Genomic DNA, 21,600 nt, shown 5'->3' with positions numbered 1-21,600 from the left:
CTTGAGGAAGTGTCAGGTGAAGCCTTCCCTAGAAATTGAAACTGATTAGGTATACAGCCCAGAACCACAAGGACTTTCAGAAATCTGCAGTGAATGAGCAAGCCATTGTATTGTGGTTTCTTTTTTTTAAGGCCAAAGAGAAAGGCTTTCCTTTATTTTTTCCTTAACTTTGCATTATGCAATATTTGAAGTGTAGCAGACAAAATAAATAACTTATGAAGAACAATGCATATTTGAACGATGGTACAATGCTAAATAGGACATTACCTACAGCATTCAAGTACTCTTCTGAAGTACATCCTTTTCCTGGTTGGAGCACTGGCTTTGCTCTGCTCAATGTGGCTTCCATTACTGGCTGACTCCAGGGCATCTGCTCCAGGTGTTTCTTAATCCCAGCCACTGGGACAGAGGAAAGAATCCTGAGCTAATATTAATATCTTTTAAGTGATGGCTTGAAGGTACACACATCCTTCTCATATCCTGTTGCCAGAATTTAGTCATGTAGCCACAACTGTCTGTGGAGATTAGGAAATCTCTGTAGCTGGGTGGTCAAGTGTCCAGCTATAATTTGAGAGGTGTTCTGTTAGTAATAGGAAGAATAGGCACTTGACCACTGGGAAAAGCTAAGAGACAATCATTGAGATATAGTTTATTCACATGTTCAGCTTTACAAAACAATATAAATTGTTTTTTCAGAGAGGTTAAATCAATTTACACCCAACACACAAGGCAACAAATTTCCATGAATACACATTCTCAACCATAACTGCTGTTGTTTGATGTCTTTTTTATAAACCTGTTTCACAGATGTAAAATACCATTTCATCATGATCTTGTTACATATTCCAGATTACTTATGAGACAGTCTTCAGTGAAATAAATACCTGTTCATGTCTTTTGCCCATTTTCTGCCCTTTTGGGATGTTTATCTTTTTTATTCACTTATAGGAGGTATTCTGATTTCTGTAAAATATTATTGTTTCTTTATTGATGGTTCACTTTGACCTCATCACTCTGAATTTCTTTTGCTTTGAAGCAACACATTCTTAATATTTCTTCAATGTAAGTTAAATAAATAAAAGTCATTTATTAATATAAGAAAAGAAATAATTTTTCAAGTCAGTGAAAATCCATTTGCTTGTGTATTTAAGAAAAATTTTCAAGGGAACTTCACTTTTAAATCAACATTTGACACTTGAAAACTTGAATTACGGGGATTATACTGTGGAATACAAGTATTGTAGTTTGATTTATTTGTATTTTGTTTTCCAAGTAGAAGCAGATCACTCAAATATCTTCCTTAACCTTTCTAAGCTGGTTTAGATTTAGGAGGAGTAAATCAAATATTTCTAGAAATGAGAATAATGATAATTAAACCAAAGTGATTTATTAAGTATACATAAGTTAGGTAAAATGCTTAGCATAGTGTTGGGAATATAGGTAGTATTTAATAAATAGTAGATTTATTTTTATAGTTCTTGTTATTATCATTATTACCATCTAGTAATTTTATATCATATACAAAAGAATATATAGGCAAAGTTTTATTCTCTTCAAGTGATAAGAATATAAGTACTAGAAATTTGAATTTGTATTCTTAATAGAGTCAACACAAAACATATATCTGAAACTGCTTATAGCTTATAGATATGAACATATTTTCAGTTCAGTTAATAGGTCAAAATATGTCTAAACTGGGGAGCACATGGTGGAATTGCTGTCTACATGAAAGATCTAAAAATTGCACCTTGCATCCATATGCTAACTTGTCAGTCTCTTTATGGCATTCTTAATCTCTTTATTTCTCAGTGTATAAATGGCTGGATTCAAGAGAGGTGTGATTACTGTGTAAAACACAGCAAGGAACTTGTCCACCCAAGAGATGCTAGGTGGCCACAGGTAGGTGAAGATGCAGGGTACAAAGAACAGCACCACCACTGTGATGTGGGAAGTGCAGGTAGAGAGTGCCTTTGATGCCCCGTCCTTGGAGCGAAGACAGACAGTCACCAGGATGTAGGTGTAAGAGATCAGCAAGAGAATGAAGCAAGTTGTAGCCAAGACTGCACTGTCAGCATTTATCAACAGTCTCAGAGTATGAGTATCCATGCAGGCTAGTTTGATCACCAGAGGAATATCACAGAAAAAGCTGTCCACTATTCTGGGTCCACAGAAGGGAAGATCTAAAATCATAGCTAGTTGACTTGTGGCATGCACAAAGCCAATGATCCATGATGTCAGTACTAGCCAGATGCACTTCTGTCTGTTCATGATGCTGGAGTAATGGAGTGGCTTGCAGATGGCTACATAACGGTCATAGGCCATTGTCACAAGCAGTACCATCTCACTTCCTGCAAATATATGCACACAAAGGATCTGGCTCATGCAGCCCCCAAAGGAGATGGTTTTATTATCCTTTAGGAAGTCTGTGGTCAGTTTAGGAGTGGTCACTGAGGAAAGGCAGAAGTCAACAAATGAGAGATTGGCTAAGAGGAAGTACATTGGGGAATGGAGATGAGAGTCAGTGATGAGTAAGAGCACAACGAAAAGGTTTCCCAGGACGGTCACCAGGTAGAGTGCAGAAAATGGCAGTAAGAGGAATTTCTGGAGCTCCCTTGAATCACAGAGTCCAAGAAAAATGAACTCAGATACCATGGACTGGTTTGCTTCCTCCATTTAGTTCATTTCTAATGTATGACCAGAAGAGATGCACTAAGAACTTCTAGAATGGAAAGAAGAATTTATGTTTGGGTGCTAGAGATGTATTCACGTGCAAAATTGAAACCTTAACAGTGTACTAAATTCCAAAATGAAAATAGTTTTGAGTTTATGGTGGACACAATCTCCTAGATCCAGAGGTAATTAAATGTAGAAGGGCAGGTCAAAAACTTTACCTGTTAAAGGTATAGTTCTTAAAAGTGAAGTCACTCAGTCATGCCCAGCTCTTTGTGACCCCATGGACAGTAGCCTGCACCAAGCTCCTCTGTCCATGGGATTTTCTAGGCAAGAGTACTGGAGTGGGTTGCTGCTTCCTTCTCTAGGGAATCTTCCCAATCCAGGGATCGAACCCAGGTCTCCTGCATTGTAGACAGACGCTTTACCGTCTGAGCCACCAGTTTTTATGGTTATGCAAAATTAATATTCTGATACAAGTGCCAGTAGTAATGCATTTCATAAAGTTTTTCCAAGACTTGAACCTGCATTTTGTACAGGGAAAATGCACGTGTAATATATATTTGGAAGTTCTTTATTTTTCAGGCTCTATTCAGGGCAGTAGCCTAATACTACTTTTCTCACACAAAACTTGCTTCTCAGAAGCAAAACTATTTCTAAGTAGCTGTGTATGAACAGACTTAATTGAACCAGTCCTGAAACTGTGAGAAAGAATAGTTTATCAAGTTACTTGAGAGAAGAGGTTCATGTTACAAAAGAAACCCCAGATGCTGGTTGCACTTTTCTAGTGCTAATATTTATTTCCACACATTTTGAATCTCTCCGTGATAGGATATATTCATAAAATTATATATTTCCAAGCCTGAGTAACTCCAATTATTAGCATATATTGACTGCTCCTTGACCCTCACTTGAAGAAAATTTCTCTTTTGAGAGTAGCTTAAATAATAAAATACTGAAAGCTATGTTTACTCCTGACTCTTCTTAGAACATACGCATTATAATATCACTTGTACCAAAGTGTTCACTTATATTATATAAATTTATCTCTGTCAAAATATATGTATATATGTTTTCCTATATTATGTAAGCCAAACAGCAAGGTCTTCTTTCCTTCCTTCCTTCGGTCAGTCAGTCAGTTCAGTCTCTTAGTCGTGTCTGACTCTTTGAAATCCCATGGACTGCATCACGCCAGGCCTCCCTGTCCATCACCAACTCCTGGAGTTTACTCAAACACATGTCCGTTGAGTCAGTGATGCCATCCAACCATCTCATCCTCTGTCGTCCCCTTCTGCTCCTGCCTTCCATCTTTCCCAGCATCAGGGTCTTTTCAAATGAGTCAGCTCTTCGCATCAGGTGCCCGAAGTATTGGAGCTTCAGCTTCAGCATCAGTTTTTCCAAAGAATATTCAGTGTTTATTTCCTTTAGGATTTGATCTCCTTGCAGTCCAAGGGACTCTCAAGAGTCTTCTTCAATACCACTGTTCAAAAGCATCAATTCTTCGGCACTCAGCTTTCTTTATGGTCCAATTCTCACAACCATCCATGACTACTGGAAAAACCATAGCCTTGACTAAATGGACCTTTGTTGGCAAAGTAATGTCTCTGCTTTTTAATATGCTGTCTATGGTCATAACTTTCCTTCCAAGAAGCAAGCATCTTTTAATTTCATGGCTGCAGTCACTATCTGCAGTGATTTTGGAGTCCCAAAAAATAAAGTCTGCCACTGTTTCCATTGTTTCCCCATCTATTTGCCATGAAGTGATGGGACCAGATGCCATGATCTCAGTTTTCTGAATGTTGAGTTTTAAGCCAACTTTTTCACTCTCCTCTTTCACTTTCATCAAGAGGCTCTTTAGTTCTTCTTCGCTTTCTGCCATAAGGGTGGTGTCATCTGCATATATGAAGTTATTGATATTTCTCCTGGCAATCTTGATTCTAGCTTGTGCTTCATCCAGCCCAGCATTTCTCATGATGTACTCTGCGTATAAGTTAAATAAGCAGGGTGACAATATACAGGCTTGAGGTACTCCTTTTCCTATTTGGAACCAGTCTGTTGTTCCATGTCCAGTTCTAACTATTGCTTCTAACTGTTCCTTCCTTCTCTCCTTCTTTATTTCTATTCTTTCCTCTTTAGTCTCTTTTCATATCTCTAATTCTTACTATCCTTGTTTTTAGACAATATAGTTTAGATTATGAAGCTGAATATCTAGCCCTTATTAAATATCAAGTCTATGTTCAGAACTTTAGAAATATTTATTTGCTAGATATTCCTTCCATAGGGCTCAAAGCATTTTGTGTTTTCAATTGCAATGTGCACATTGCCTCATTTTTTACAGCATTGATAATACAATATTTTGCCATTATGATGATAAGAAGTGGAATTGGAATATAATTTTAATTATCTTTATTGCAAGATTAATAAATGATTTTCTTCTATTTTTGCAGCTAAATAGTTGCAATAAAGTAAATACCTTATTTGACTATCCTGCTCTCCCTTTGTTGTATGTATATATATTTTTCCCATTGGGTTTTGCTCTTTTCAGGTTTACACTATTTTTTAAAATGAAAAATCAACATGTTTTATGTCCGTGTGACTATTATCTCAGTACTGAATTTCAACTTCTTTATCTTTGAAATGAAGTGAAGTGAAGGGAAAGTGAAAGTCTCTCAGTCGTATCTGACTCTTTGTTAACCCATGGACTATACAATCCATGGAATTCTCTAGGCCAGAATACTGGAGTGGGTAGCCTTCCCCTTCTCCAGGGGATCTTCCCAACCCAGGGATCAAACTCAGATCTCCCACATTGTAGGTCAATTCTTTACCAGCGGTGCCACAAGGGAAGCCCAAAAATACTGGAGTGGGTAGCCTATCCCTTCTTCAGTGAATCTTCCTGAACCAGGAATTGAACCGGTGTCTCCTGCATTGCAGGTGGATTCTTTACCAACTGAGCTATCAAATTTTGGTAATTTTATAGCATAATATCTGATCAGCTATATACACACACATCATCTATTTTAATAATCACATTTCTTGCTATTTTGTAGGAGAAAAACTCGATTTTTTCCAAGTCTTAATTTAGAAAGTATTAGAACTGGAAAATAAACTGAGGTTTGTCTGACTCCAGTGCTTCCAGGATTGCTTCCCTACTAAAAATGGCTTGTGGTAGGAACCTTGATTTTGAGAAAACTAAGAAAGTAAAAAAAAATTTTTTTGAAATAAGACATTTTGTTCTATAAACAGGTGACTGAGAAAAGAAGGAAATGTAAATAACCAATAACAATAGGAAAAGAGATTTAAGTTTACATTAAAATCAATTCATTTTCATTTTTGTCTTTAAATTGTATGGTGCTTTGCTTTGTTAATATTTGACCGCATCAAATATTTACTCCATTCACTAACTTTGATCAATGACAGTACTGGAAATAGAGTTATTGAATGGTCCTACAGTCCACTCCTGGGCATATACCTCAAGAAAACTCTAATTTGAAAAGATACATGCACCCTAGTGTTCATAGTTGCACTAGTTACAATAGCCAAGACATGGAAGCAACCCAAGTGTCCATCAACAGAGGACTGGATAAAGAAGATGTGATTATTGTATATACAATGGAATACTGCTACTCAGTCAGAAGAGAGAATGAAATATCGCCAATTGCAGTAACATTGGTGTACCTAGGGGTTATTATATTAAGGGAATTAAAGTCAACAGGGAGACGCAAATATCATATGATTTAACTTATGTGTGAAATCTAAAAGGAATGTGCATATAAATGAACTTATTTACCAAAGAGAAACAGAGTCGCAGATATAAGACACAAATTTATGTTTACCAAAGGGGATGGGGAAGAGGAGGGAGAGAAATGAGGAGTTTGAGATTAACGTATACACACTACTATATATAAAACAGATAGCCAACAAGGACTTACTGTATGGTACAGGGAACTATATTTAATATCTTTAAAAAACTAATAAAAATATACATATGCATATATTTATATATGCACTGAATCACTTTGTTGTATACCTGAAGCTAACACAACATTGTACATTAACTATATTTCAATTAAAAATGAAATTTGAGGCATATTTTATGACTATTACTGTCACTACAAACATTCAGCACAAGTGTTATAAACATTGGTGGCAATGAGTTGAATCAATCAGAAAAGAGAGCCTGTCCACTTTACAAGGGAGGGGTCACCTTCCTTCCCCAAATCACCCCATCTCTCTCAGATTGAATAGGTTTTAAGCAGAAAGATGGTTTACTGGCCAGTGGTAAGAGGAAGGGGGTGCCCCCAAAAGACCTAGTTTTCTTCTTAAACAGTGAAAAAAAGTTAAAAAAAAAATACAAAAACAGCATAAGAATTTGCCAAGGTGACTTTGGTCCAGTTTAGCTTTGCTTCAACCCCCAGTTACTGTACTGCTATTTTAAAATTTCCACGATCTCTTAACAATTAGGGAAGGTCAAGAGAAGAACAAGAGGTTTCAGTATAAAAATAAGTATTTTATAAAAAAGAGATTTTTTGCGGGGGAGGGGAAGGGCAAATGATTGTTTCTTCTTTCTCTATGTCCTAGAATTGCATCAGCAAAGCCCAGAATCCACCAAGAACATTAAAGCAGTTATTCAATCGAGAGAAATAATTAAGGCTATTCATGTTTGACACTTTAATATTATATTATATTAAATATATAAATTGCAAATTTAAAAATGTATAAAAAACTGAGAAATTAAGAAAAAAGCTTTTTTGAATGTTTATAAATACAATTCCTTCCTCCAGAATTTGGCATGTATCCTTCCTAGATTTTTATTGAGAATTTATATTCAAAAACATATTCTTGAAAAAAGTATTTTAGATTTTTTCTGTGTCAAATTGTGTGTATTTTGTAATTTCATTTTGTATCTATCAATATGATTTGACAGTGTGTCTGTATTAGTATTTGGACTTCCCTGGAGTATATAGATCAGCCTCTTTTCTTTAAGCTATGCAATATTCTAAAGACAAATAAACCACAATTTTTTAATCTTTTTAAAAATGGTGGAACATATAAAATCCAAAAGGAATTAAAAGATGTCAGGATAAATGGAAGGGTCTTTAAGAACTGATCTCACCCAATGTGAGCATATGAGAACTTCTTAGATTGTAGAAAGGCAGTGTTGGTGAACACATCCACAAACCTGGAGATGATGCATTCCAAGGTGACAGGCACAGTAGCTGCTGCATTCAGAACCATCTCAATCTTTGCCTGTGTATCTCTTCATCTGGACATTTATCTAGATTCTTTATTATATTTTTAAAATAATCTAGTAAGTTTAAATAAATAGATCCCTAAGTTCTGCGAGCCACTCTAGCAAGTTAATTGCAGTGAAGGAGGAGACCCTGGGAGCCTCTGATTTATAGACAAATCAGACAGAAGTTGTCTATAATCTGGGGACCTGTTACCTCAGATTGACATCTGAAGAAAAAGAGTCTTGTGGGACTGAGCCCTTTACCTATGAGCTGTAGCATTAGCTTCAAGTACACAGTGCTGAACTGAGTTAGATTGTGGGACACCCAGAATTGAGTTAAGTTGTTGCAGATAATTGCTTCGTATGGGACAAAACCTCCACATGTGATCAGAAGTGTCAGAGGTGGAGTGTTTGATGTGAATAGCAAAGGGCACTCACAGGGAAGAAACAAGCAAGAGGTAGATGGAACTGAGTTTCTCCTTTCTAATGTTATATGGTGTTTTTTCTAAACCAGTTACTATAATCTAATTTTTCTTAGTCATTGAGTGTTGTCGGGGGGGTATGTAGTCCAGAATTATTCAATGAAATATAAACCAAAGTCAGTTTTGGGGATCTGTCTTTCCCAAACAAAAGGACAAATCTTCATGTGCAGATGGATTTTCCTGATCTTTTTTTTTCTTTATTTGCTGCTAATGTTATGCCAAAAGTGAGGCCTTATAGAGCCCATATACAAAGAATAATAGTGAAAAGTTTAGAAAGAAACTGGACCCAAGATGCGTGTTGAGTCACTTAATCAGAGCCCATAATGGTCTTCCATCTTTGCCTTCTAGTACATGGTCATGTCTGTATCTGTAGCTTTATCACTGGTCTCCAGAGAAATCCATCCAGAGCTCTATATGATGTACACAAAGGGAATTCCCACTTCCACCTTCAAGTTAACATGTCAAAACTGAACTTATATTATAATCTACCCCAATGCCTTGATAAATATCATTACCATTCCCCCAGATGCCCAGAATAGACGCCTATGTGGCATTCTTGTCCATACTTCAATTTTTGTCTCTAGTTATACAATTTTTACTCTCAAATATGTCTTAATTCGCATCTCTTCTCTTTACTTCTGTTGTCATTTTTTGCTTCTAGTCTAAATGTTTTCCCATGTTGACAATTTAAAAGACTATTGATGCTTTTCTCTTCTCCATTCTTCCCCAATTCCAGCTCATTGTGTAGTCTGTTTCCAGCTATGTGCATCGAAAGTCAAATATGATCACATGGTTTTGTATTTATATTCTTATTCAATCAATCAAGAAAAAATTCCTGAAATCCCATAGCATATCACATAAGACTGTGAGAAGTAGTGAACAATATTTGTTTTCAGAGGAATTTGCATAAACATTTTAGAAAGTGAACATGTCAGAACGTTACTGAATACATTTCAAAATCAATTCCTGATTAAAAGAAAAGCTCCTGATAAAATAGGAAGCATTAATAAGCGTACAAATAAATAAAAATATAATTATTGATGTATGGCTGACATAGACTATTATCTTAGCTTTAGGTGTACAACATAGTTATGTGAAAAACACATTATGAAATAATCACCTTTATAATAAGTCCAGTTAACTTCTATCATTTTAGAAGTTGTTACAGTATTACTGACTATATTTCCTATATGTACGTAACATCCAATGAATTATTCATTTCATAGCTGGAAGTTTGTCCCTCTAATACCCTTCACTTATTTAATTCATTCTCCAACACCCAGTCTATCTGGCAACCATCAGTTTGTTCCCTTTTTTAAGAGTCTGTTTCTGTTTTGCCTTATGTTTGTTTTATTTTTTAGATTCCACACATAAATAAAATCATGTGGTGTTTGTCTTTCTCTGTCTGACTCAGCATAATACCTTCAAGTTGCTGCAATGGCAAGGTTTTGTTTTCTCTTTTTTCCCCTTTAAAAAAATTTTTAATTGGAGCATAATTGCTTTACATTATTGTTTTTTTCAGTACAACAACGTGAATCAGGCGTAAATATACATATATCCCCTCCTTCTTGAGCCTTCCTCCCACCACCCCCATCCCACCCCTCTTTGTCAACACAGAGCACCCGCCTGAGCTCCCTGTTATATATAGCAACGTCCAAGAGCTATTTTACACACAGTAGTTTTACAAATGTCAAACAAAGCTACTCTCTCAATTCTCCCTATCCTTTCCTTCCTCCACTGTGTCCACAAGTCCATTCTCTATGTTTGCATCTCTATTCCTGCCCTGCAAATAGGTTCACGTATAAAATTTTTATGTATTATATATATCATATGCATTAATATATGTTATTTGTTTTTCTCTTTCTAAACTTACTTCACACTGTATGACAGATGCTAGGTCCATCCACATCTCTACAAATGACCCATGTTGTTCCTTTTTATGGGCTTCCTTCATACCTCAGCTGGTAAAGAATTCACCTGCAATGCAGGAGACCCCAGTTTGATTCCTGGGTCAGGAAGATCCCCTGGAGAAAGGATGGGCTACTCACTCCAGTATTCCCTGGTGGCTCAGATTGTAAAGAATCCACCTGCAATGTGGAAGATGTGGGTTTGATCCCTGGGTCAGGAAGATCCCCTGGAGAAGGGAACGACTACCTTGTTTTTATCTTTCTGAACTTACTTCACTCTATGACAGATGCTAGGTCCATCCACATCTCTACAGATGACCCATGTGGTTCGTGTTTATGACTGAGCAATATTCCATTGTATGTATAATCACATACCACATCTTCTTTATCTATTCATCTGTCAGTGGATATTTAGATTGCTTCCATATACTGGCTATTGTAAATAGTGCTGCAATGAACACTGAGGTACATGTCTGTGAATTATAGTTTTCTCAGGGTATATGCCCAGGAGTGGGATTGCTGGGTCATACAGTAGTCCTATTTTTTTGTTTTTAAAGGAAGCTCTATACTGTTCTCCATAGTGGTTGCATTGATATACTTTCCCACTATCAGTGCAGAGAGGGTTCCTTTTCCTCTGCTGATACTCTAGCAATTGTTTGTAGAATTTTTGCCGATGGCCATTCTGAATGGTGTGAGTGGATATCTCTTGGCAGTAAGAAATTCCAAGTGGGCCTTAGGAAGCATTACTGTGAACAAAGCTAGTGGAGGTGATGAAATTCCAGCTGAGATATTTAAAATCATAACATGATGCTGTGAAAATGCTGCACTCAATATGCCAGCAAATTTGGAAAACCCAGCAGTGGCCACAGGACTGGAAAAGGTCAGTTTTCATTCCAATCCCAAAGAAGGACAGTACCAAAGAATGTACAAACTACTGTATAGTTGGACTCACTTTGCATGCTAGTAAGATTATGCTAAAAATCCTTCAAGGTAGGCTTCAGCAGTTTATGTGAACCGAGAACATCCAGATATACAAGCTAGGTTTAGAAAAGGCAGAGGAATCAGAGATCAAGTTGCCAACATCCATTGGCTCAGACAGACAGGGAATGCCAGAAAAACATCCAGTTCTGCTTCATTGACTATAGTAAAGCCTTTGACCAGGAGGGTCACAACAATTTTTAAGAAATGGGAATACCAGACCACCTTGCTTGTCTCCTGAGAAACCTGTATGCAGGTCAAGAAGAAATTGTTAGAACCTTACATGGAACAACGGACTGGTTCAAAATTAGAAAAGGAGTATTTCAAGGCTGTATATTGTCACACAGTTTATTTAATTTATATGCAGAGTACATCATGTGAAATGCTGAGTTAGATGGTCACAATCTGGAATCAAGATTGACAGGAGAAATATCAATAATCTCAGATATGCAGATGGTAACACTCTAAGGGCAGAAAGTAAAGAGGAACTAGAGAGCCTCTTGATGAGGGAGAAAGAGAAGAGTGAAAAAGCTGGCTTAAAAATCAATATTCAAAAACCTAAGATCATGGCATCCAGTTCCATCACTTCCTGGCAAATAGATGGGGAAAAGTGGAAACAGTGAGTTTCTTTTCTTGAGCTCCAGAATCACTGTGGTTGATGACTGCAGCTGTGAACTTGAAAGACACTTGCTCCTTGGAAGAAAAGCTATGACAAACTTAGTGTATTAAAGAGCAAAGACTTCGCTTTGCTGACAAAGCTCGTATAGTTAAAGCTATGGTTTTTCCAGTAGTCATGTGTGGATGTGAAAGTTGGACCGTAAAGAAGGCTGAGTGCCAAAGAATTGATGTTTTCAAGCTGTGGTGCTGGAGAAGACTCTTGAGAGTCCCTTGAACAGCAAGGAGATCAAACCAGTCAATCCTAAAGGAAATCAGTCCTGAATATTCATTGGAAGGACTGATGCTGAAGCTGAAGTTCCAATACTTCGGTCACCTGATGCGAACAACTGACTCATTTGAAAAGACCATGATGCTGGGAAAGAATGACAGCAAGAGGAAAAAGGGACGGCAGAGGATGAGATGGTTGGATCACATCACTGACTAAATGCACATGAGTTTGAATAAACTTAGGGAAATAGTGAAGGATAGGGAAGTCTGGAATGCTGCAGTTTGTGGGGTTACAAAGAGTCATACATAACTTAGTGCCTGAACAACAAAAAGCAATGTGTTGTTTGATTCTGTTTGAAGAATTTTGTTGAGGATTTTTGCATCCATGTTCATCAGTGGTATTGACCTATAATTTTGTGTGTGTGTGACATCTTTGTCTGGTTTTGATATCAGTTGGTGGTGGCCTTGTAGGATGAATTTGGGAGTGTTCCTCCCTCTGCAATGTTTTGGAGGAGTTTTAGTAGGATAGGTGTTAGCTCTTTCTCTAAATTTTGATAGAATTCTCTTTTGAAGACATCTGGCCCTGCCTTTTGTATGTTGAAAGATTTTTAATCATAATGCTTGTGATTAATCTGTTCATATTTTCTACTTCTTCCAGGTTCAGTCTTGGAAGATTGTATTTTTCTAAGATTTTTGTTGGTTTCTTCCAGGTTGTCCATTTTGTTGGTATATAGTTGCTTACAGCTATCTCTTATGTCTTTTGTATTTCTGCATTGTCAGTCCTCATTTTTCATTTCTAGGTTTGTTGATTTCTCTTCTTGTTCTTTCTTGATGAGTCTGGCTAATGGTTTATCAATTTTGTTTATCTTCTCAAAGAACCAACTTTTAGTTTTATTGATTTTTACTATTATTTTCTTCAATTCTTTTTCATTTATTTCTGCTCTGATATTTATGATTTCTTTACTTCTACTAATTTTGGATTTTTTAAATTCTTTTTTCTCTAGTTGCTTTCAGTGTAAGATTTGTTGTTGTTCAATTGCTAAGTTGTGTCTGACTCTTTGCAGCATGCCAGGCTTCCCTGTCCTTCACACTCTCCCAGAGATTGCTCAAATTTATGTCCATTGAGTCAGCCATCTCATCCTCTGTCTCCTTATCCTTCTTTTGCCTTCAGCCTTTTCCAGCATCAGAGTCTTTTCCAATGAATTGGCTCTTCACATCAAGTGGCCAAATAGTGGAGCTTCAGCTTCAACAGCAGTTCTTCCAACAAATATTCAGCATTGGTTTCCTTTAGGATTGAATGACATTCTTGCAGTCCAAGGGACTCTCAAGAGTGTTCTCCAGCACCACAATTCAAAAGCATCAGTTCTTCAGCACTAAGGCTTCCTAAGTGGCACTAGTTGTAAAGAATCCACTTGCCAACACAGAAGATCGCTGGGTCAGGAAGATCCCCTGGAGTAGGAAATGGCAACCTGCTTCAATATTCTTGTTTGGAAAATTCCATGGACAAAGGAGCCTACATAAGGTTAGATTTTACTTGTTTCTTGAAGTAGAACTGCTTGTGCTTCATCTCATAAATTATGGATCATTATGCTTTGATTTTCACGTGTCTCTGGGTGTTTTTTTATTTCCTCTTTTATTTCTTCAGTGATCTCTTGGTTATTTAGTGGTGTGTTGTTTAGCCTCCGTCCCTTTGTGTTTCTTATATAATTCTACCTCAGGAAACAAGTGGAGCTTCAGCTTCAACAGCAGTTATTCCAATGAATATTCAGTGTTGATTTCCTTTAGGATTGATTTATATTCTTGCAGTCCTAGGGATTCTCAAGAGTCTTCTCCAGCACCACAATTCAAAAGCATCCTGTAATTGATAACCAAAACATAGCATTGTGATCAGAAAAGATGCTTGTTATGCTTTCAATGCTTGATATGCTTACCAAGGTTTGATTTGTTATCCAAGATGTGATCTGTCCTGGAGAATGTTCTCTGTGCACTTGAGAAGAAAGTTTATTCTGCTGCTTTTGGATGGAATGTCCTATAACTTTAAATGTATCCAGTCTAATGTTTCACTTAAGACTTGCATTTCCTTATTAATTTTCTGTCTGGTATAAGTGGGGTGTTAAAGTTCTCCATTATTTTTGTATTCCTATCATTTTCCCCTTTTATGACTATTAGCATTTGCCTTATGTATTGAGGTGCTCCTATGTTGGGTGCATAAATATTTATAATTGTTACATTTTCTTTTTGAACTGATCCCTTGATCACTATGTAATGTTTTCCCTTATCCTTTGTAACAGTCTTTATTTTAAAGTCTATTTTCTCTAATATGAATATTGCTACTCCAGCTTTATTTTGATCTTCATCTGCATAGAATATCTTTTATCACTCCTTCACTTTCAGTCTTCACATGTCCATAGGTCTGAAGTGGATCTATTGAAGGCAGCATATATATGAGTGTTGTTTTGTATCCATTTATCTAGTCTTTGCCTTTTGGTTAGGGCATTTAATCCATTTACATTTAAGGCAATTATTGATATGTATGTTCCTATTACCCTTTTAAAAAATTGTTTTGAGTTTGTTTTTGTAGCTCTCTCTCTCTCTCTCTCTTTTTTTTATCTTGTATTTCCCACCTAGAGAAGTTTCCATAGCATTTGTTGTAAAGCTAATTTGATGGTGCTGAATTCTCTTCACTTTTGCTTGTCTATAAAGCTTTTGTTTTCTCCATCAAATCTGCATGAGCTTCTTGCTGGGTAGAGTAATCGTTGTTGTGGGTTTTTTTTCTTTCATCACTTTAAGTATATCCAGCCAACCCTTCTGGCCTGCACAGTTTCTGCTGAAAGTCAGTTGATAACCTTACAGGGATTCCCTTCTATGTTATTTGTTGCTTTTTCCTTGTTTCTTGTAATCATTTTTCTTTGAGTTTAATTTTTGTTAGCTTTATTAGTATGTGACTTGCCATGTTTCTCCTTGGGTTTATCCTTTATGGGACTCTCTATGCTTCCTGGATTTGTGTGACTATTTCCTTTCCCATATTAGGGAGGTTTTCAACTATCATATTCTAAAATATTTTCTCTGACTCTTTCTCTTTCCCCTCTTCTTCTGGTGCCCCTGTAATTCAATGTTCCTGTGTTTAACATTGTCCCAAATATCTCTGAGACTGTTCTATTTCTTTAAATTCTTTTTTCTTTACTCTACTCCTTGGCAGTTATTTCTACCATTCTATCCTCCAGCTCACTTATTTGTTCTTCTGCTTCAGTTATTCTGCTATTGATGCCTTCTAGTTTATTTTTCATTTCAGTTGTTTATGACTATTTATTTGTTCTTTATTTCTTCTAGTTCCTTATTAAACTTTTCTTATATTATTTTCTCAATCTGTGCCTCCATTCTACTTCTGAGATTTTGAATCATTGTTATTGTCAATTCTTTTTCAGATAGGTTGCCTATTCTCTCTTTATTTATTTGGTATTTTAGATTTTTACCTTGCTCCTTTGTCTGTAATATATTCTTTTGTCTTCTTATTTTTTTATTTCTTTTATGGGCAGGTCTATGTTCCCGTTTTGCTGGTTTTTTGGTCTGAGGCATCCAGCACAGGAGCTTGCAGGCAGTTGGTTGGAGCCAGGTTTTGGTGCTGAGATGAGGACCTTGGAGAGAATTCACAGCTATTAATATTCCCTGTGGTTTGAGGTTCTCTGTTAGTCCAGTGGTTTGGACTCAGTGCTCCCACCATAGGAGCTAGGCCTCAGTCAGTGAACCAAGGGACCATGCAAATTGCATGCCATGGTGAAAAAAACAAAAGCAACAATCAAAGAAGCAGAATAACAAATTATAAAATAAAATTATAAAAAATAAAAATAAACATGAAATAACAACAAAGCAAAACAGAACCATGATGAAAAAAAAACAAAAAGAAAAGAAAGCCAGGAAAGCCTTGGTGGGAGATAGGAGGCTCAGCCCCTCTATCTTCCTGACTGGAAGAGTGCCCTGGGGAAACTTAGGTCCAAATCCCTCATGGCTAGAAAAGGCCATGAAGAGGGGGCTTAGGCTCAGGACCTTATGGCACAAGAGGGTCCCAGAGGACTGAGGTTTGGGCCCAGGATCCCAGCAGACTCACCAGAGCCCTCGAGAGCATGGGAAACACTGGCCGTGTTCCCATCCCTTAATCTCCTGAAGGTCTCTTTCTGTCCTGCTGATCTCCTCACTATGAATGGGCCCCCTCCAAGTTTTGGAACTCTTTCCCTCCCCCAGCCACCCCTCAGTGGGTGCTGGTCCCATTCTGTCTTCTCTATTCATCTTTTTCTCTGTCCTCCTCACTTCTTACCCAGTCTTGTAGGGATTCATCCAGTTCCCTGAGGTGTTCCAGGCCCTCCACCCGTGCCTGGTAGGTGCCCGTGTTGTGAGGAGCCATGAGTTTCCATCTTCCTACTCCACCATCTGGACTCCATCCTTCATATCTTCTTTACCTGTTTACAAATGGGCATGTAAGTTGCTTCCATAACTTGGCCATAGTAAATATGGAGTGAACACAAGGATACTTGTATCTTTTCAAATTAGTGTTTTCAGTTATTTTCAGAGATATAACTAGAAGTGAAATTGCTATAACATATCATAGTTCTATTTTTTAATTGTGGGGAAAGATCCATACTGTTTTCCACACTGACTGCACCAACTTACATCCAAGCAACAATACACAAAGATTCCCTTTTCTCCAAATCTTCATTGACACTTGTTATTTGTTGTTGTTTTCATAAATAAGAGCTGTTCTGGCAGGTGTTAGATCTCTCGTTGTGGTTTTGGTTTGCATTACCCTGATGATTATTGATGCTGAAAATTCTTTCATGGGTCTGTTGGACCCATCTGGGTGTCTTCATTGGAAAAATGTCTATTCAGATCCTCTGCCTTTTTAAATCCAACCTTTTATTTTCTGCTATCATGTTTTAAAAGCTCTTTGTATATTTTGGATTATAAGCCCTTATCAGATATATGATTTACAAATATTAATATTTTCACCCATTCAGTAGACTGAAAAACTATTAAATCTATATTTATCTTTACTCTCCAACAATCCTATGCTTATCAAGCTTGCCATCTACTGAGAAAAGTAAATGAAACAGGCATATTATGTATTGAGCTATTATAATTAAGTACACTGCCGTCGAGTGAGGAAACTATAGAAGTAACATTTATGTAACATTTGAACAAAAATATTATCTGTGAACAATAATAGTTTATATCTTTTTACTCATTTTATTTAGGTCTCTTTTCTTATTCAACTGGACAAGACTTCCAATAAAATGCCAAACGTTGGTGTTGAGAGGAAGCATTTTTTCTCATTCCCAACTTTAGTGACGTGGGAGAGGGGTTTTCAATATTTCAACATTAACTATAAGTTATGCTGGAGATATCTTACATTAATCACTTATCAGAATGAGTGATTTTAATTCTAAATCTACAACTGTAACTGCATTCTCTATGTTCTTATGTAGATATTGTGTTTTTTTATTGTTGCTGTTTAATTGCTAACTCATGTCTGACTTTGCAACCCCATGGACTATATAACCTGACAGGCCCCTCTGCCCATGGCATTTCCCAGGCAAAAATACTGGAGTGGGTTGCCATTTCTTTCTCCAGGGGATTTTCTTGACCCAGGAATCGAACCTGTGTCTCCTGCATTGGCAGGCAGATTCTTTGAATTTCTATTATGATTTTTTTTTGAAATATGGATTTTAGAATCAAATTGTATTAAATTAATAATGAATTACATGAAATTTGTGAGCTTTGAAAACTAGGTGGATAGGTGGATAGCAGTATCTCATTTTGTAAGTTTATCAGAATTATACAATTTAGCAAGGACTCAATCAGGGTGCAGTGCTGTTATTATGATCCTTTCCAAGAGGGATGTGACAGGAAATTACACTCAGGCTTCAAATCACTTATAAATGAATGGTGGCTTCTATAAATTAAAGATTTATATCAGTGAGCACAGCTAAGATATTTTCATTTAAAAAATATTTCAAGAAGCCATTATAAGTCCCCAAATGTGTCTGTACACTGATCTAAGTGATGCTTTCATGATCATTGGGTATGACCCAATGTAAATTTATGCAATTATTCCTTGGTATAATTTGTACTTCTTGTTTTTTTTTTATATTTTAGAAAATTAATAGCAATAATTGTATACCTTTTTAAAGTCAATTATATTATTATTAGTAGTGTTTTAACTTTTTGGCATAAAGATTGATACGTCACGATTAAGTTGATAGTTATTGGTTTAGGGATCTGACCCAAGAAATCAATATTTTTCTTCAGTTCATGGGAATAAAGTAACAATGAATATACTGTAAAGATTTTTTTAATATAATTTTATTTGCAAGTGACACATATCAACTATGGCTATGAAACATGCACAGGCAGATTCATTTAAAAAGTTTGTAAGATGCAGACATAACTAGTATACCTCAGCTTACAGTAACACCAAACTGCATTCATTTTCCTTCCACATATATTTTACTGAGTATGATATATTTGTCTAAGAACATATATATTTTTGGGGAGGTTATTGAGTGAAACCTTCCCTAGAAGGCTTATTCCCTAGAAGGCTTTTCCCTTAGAATAACAGATAGGTATACAGCCCAGAACCACATGGACTTTCTGAAAGCTGCAGTGAATGAATGAGCAATTGTATTCTGGGTTGTGTGTGTGTGTGTGTGTGTTTGTAGAAGGCCAAAGAGAAAGGCTTTTGTTTATTGTTTCGTTAACTTTGCATTATACAATATTTTAATTGTAACAAACCAAATAAATATGTCATGAAGAACAATGCACAAATGAAGATGGTATAATGGTAAATAGAACATTACTAATAAGCATTCAAGTTATCTGATCTTCTTCTGGAGTCCATCCATCTCCTGGCTGGAGCATTGTCTCTGTTCTTCTCAACTTGGTGCATCTATTACTGACTACAAGGTATCTTTGCCAGGTGTTTTATATCTCAGTCACTGGGACAGGGAAAGGAATCCTGAGCTTATGTCTTTAAAATAATGGTTTGAAAGATGCACAAATCACTTCTCACATCTTATTGCCAGAACTTGGTCATTCAGATACAACTGTCTATAGGGATTAGGAAATCTACTGTATAGCTGGGGAGTCATGTATCCAGCTAAAATTTGAGAGATTTACTATTAGTAATAATAAGAATAGACACTCGGCCACAGGGAAGAGTTAGCATACAATTATTGAGATGTAGTTTATACACATGTTCAGCTTTACAATACAAATTATTATTCAGAGTGCTTAAATCAATTTACACCCACTCACAAGGCATAGCATTTCCTTGAATACACATTATGAACAATAATTGTTTTTGTTTGGTGTCTTTTTTAATAAACCCATTTCACAGATGTATAATACCATTTTATCATGATAATTTCCCTGATTAATTATGAGATAGTCTTCAGTGACATAAATACCTGTACACATTTTGCCCATTATCTCCCCTGTTGAGATGTTTATCTTTTTCATTCATGTGTAGGAGGTATTATGATTTCTGTATAAAGTTGTTTCTTTGATTGTTCCCTTTTACTTTCCTCTCATTACTAAATTTCTTTTGTTTTGAAGCAACATATCCTTATTATTTCCTGAATGTAAGTAAAAAAATAATGTTTCAAGCATTTTCAAATCCTTATGCTTGTGTGTTTAAGAAAAAAATTTTCAAGGAAACTGTACCTTTAAATCAATAGTTAAGACTTGAAACCTTGAATTACAGAGATTACACTGTTAAGTACCAGTATTGTGGTTTGATTCATATAGATTTTGTTTTTCAAGTAGAAGCAGAACAGTGAAATATATCTCTTAAGCTCTCTAGCTAATTTAGAGTTAGGGTAGATAAATCATGTATTTCTAGAAGTGAGAGTAATGATATTTAACTCAAAATGATTTATTAGGTAATACATAGATTAGGAAAAATACTCAGCATGAGATTTGGAATACAGGTAGTATTTATTAAATTAGGCATGCTTCAGTCATGTCCAACTCTTTGTGACCCTATGGACTGTAGCCTGCCAGGCTGCTCTGTCCATGGGATTCTCCAGGAAAGACTACTGGAGTCGGTTGACATGCCCTTCTCCAGGGAATCTTCCTGACCCAGGGATCGAACCCACACCTCTTGTCTCCTGCATTGGCAGGTGAGTTCTCTACCATTAGCACCATCCATAGAAATAAATTATTTTATAATTCTTATTATCATCACCAGGAATTTTTTTTACACAAGATGATTTAGACAAATTTTTATTTTCTCCAAGTGGTAAGAATATATGTATTAGCTTTTTGAACATATTTTCTTAATGGAATAAACACAAAAAATATATCTGAGACTACTTATAGATATGAACATTTATAGTTTAGTTAACATGTCAAAATATGTCCAAAATAGGGAGTAAACAGTAGAATTACTGATTACCTGAAAGCTTTAAAAATTGCACTTTGTATTCTTATGCTGACTTACCAGTCGCATTATTGCATTTTTAATTTCTTTATTTCTCAGTGTGTAAATGGCTGGATTCAAGAGAGGCGTGATTACTGTATAAAACACAGAAAGTACCTTGTCCACCCAAGTGATGCTAAGTGGCCAGAAATAGATGAAAATGCAGGGTCCAAAGAACAGCACCACCACTGTGATATGGGAAGTACAGGTAGAGAGTGCCTTTGATGCTCCATCCTTGGAATGAAGGCATATAGTTACCAGGATGTAGGTGTACGAGATCAGCAAGAGAATGAAGCAAGCTACAGCCAGGACACCACTGTCAGCATTTATCAACAGTCTCAGAGTATGAGTATCCATGCAGGCTAGTTTGATCACTTTGGGAATATCACAGAAAAAGCTGTCCACTATTCTGGGTCCACAGAAGGGAAGATCTAAAATCATAGCTAGTTGACTTATGGCATGCACAAAGCCAATGATCCATGATATCAGAGCTAGCCAGATGCACTTCTGTCTATCCATAATTCTGGAGTAATGGAGTGGCTTGCAGATGGCTATGCAACGGTCATAGGCCATTGTCACAAGCAGTACCATCTCACCTCCTGCAAGAAAATGTATAAAGAGGATCTGACTCATGCAGCCCCCAAAGGAGATGGTTTTATTATCCTTTAGGAAGTCTGTGATCAGTTTAGGAGTGGTCACTGAGGAAAGGCAGAAGTCAACAAATGAGAGATTGGCTAAGAGGAAGTACATTGGGGAATGGAGATGAGAGTCAGTGATGATTAAGAGCACGACGAAAAGGTTGCCCAGGACAGTCATCAGGTAGAGTGCAGAAAATGGCAGTAAGAGGAATTTCTGGAGCTCCCTTGAACCACAGAATCCACGAAAAATGAACTCAGATACCACAGACTGGTTTGCTTCTTCCATTTAGTTCATTTCTAATATGACCAGAAGAGATGAACTAAGAGTTTCTAGAATGGA

At 36.5% G+C, this 21,600-nt stretch overlaps 2 protein-coding genes across 2 annotated transcripts; both read right to left on the bottom strand.

The window, feature by feature from the left end:
- Window positions 1–1,761: 1,761 nt before the first annotated feature.
- Window positions 1,762–2,673, bottom strand: LOC122442918 (olfactory receptor 4K15-like). Its single transcript, XM_043470577.1, has one exon. The coding sequence runs from the start codon at window positions 2,671–2,673 to the stop codon at window positions 1,762–1,764; it is 912 nt and encodes a 303-aa protein (XP_043326512.1).
- A 17,934-nt stretch (window positions 2,674–20,607) lies between these two features.
- On the bottom strand, window positions 20,608–21,546 carry LOC122442930 (olfactory receptor 4K3-like). Its single transcript, XM_043470586.1, has one exon. It carries the CDS (start codon window positions 21,544–21,546, stop codon window positions 20,608–20,610), a length of 939 nt encoding a protein of 312 aa, XP_043326521.1.
- Between the last annotated feature and the right edge of the window lie 54 nt (window positions 21,547–21,600).

Source organism: Cervus canadensis, chromosome 6, assembly GCF_019320065.1.
Source record: "Cervus canadensis isolate Bull #8, Minnesota chromosome 6, ASM1932006v1, whole genome shotgun sequence".
Lineage (NCBI taxonomy): Eukaryota > Metazoa > Chordata > Mammalia > Artiodactyla > Cervidae > Cervus > Cervus canadensis.
Note: the sequence above shows the minus strand (reverse complement) of the source record. Positions and strands in the feature narration are given on the sequence as shown.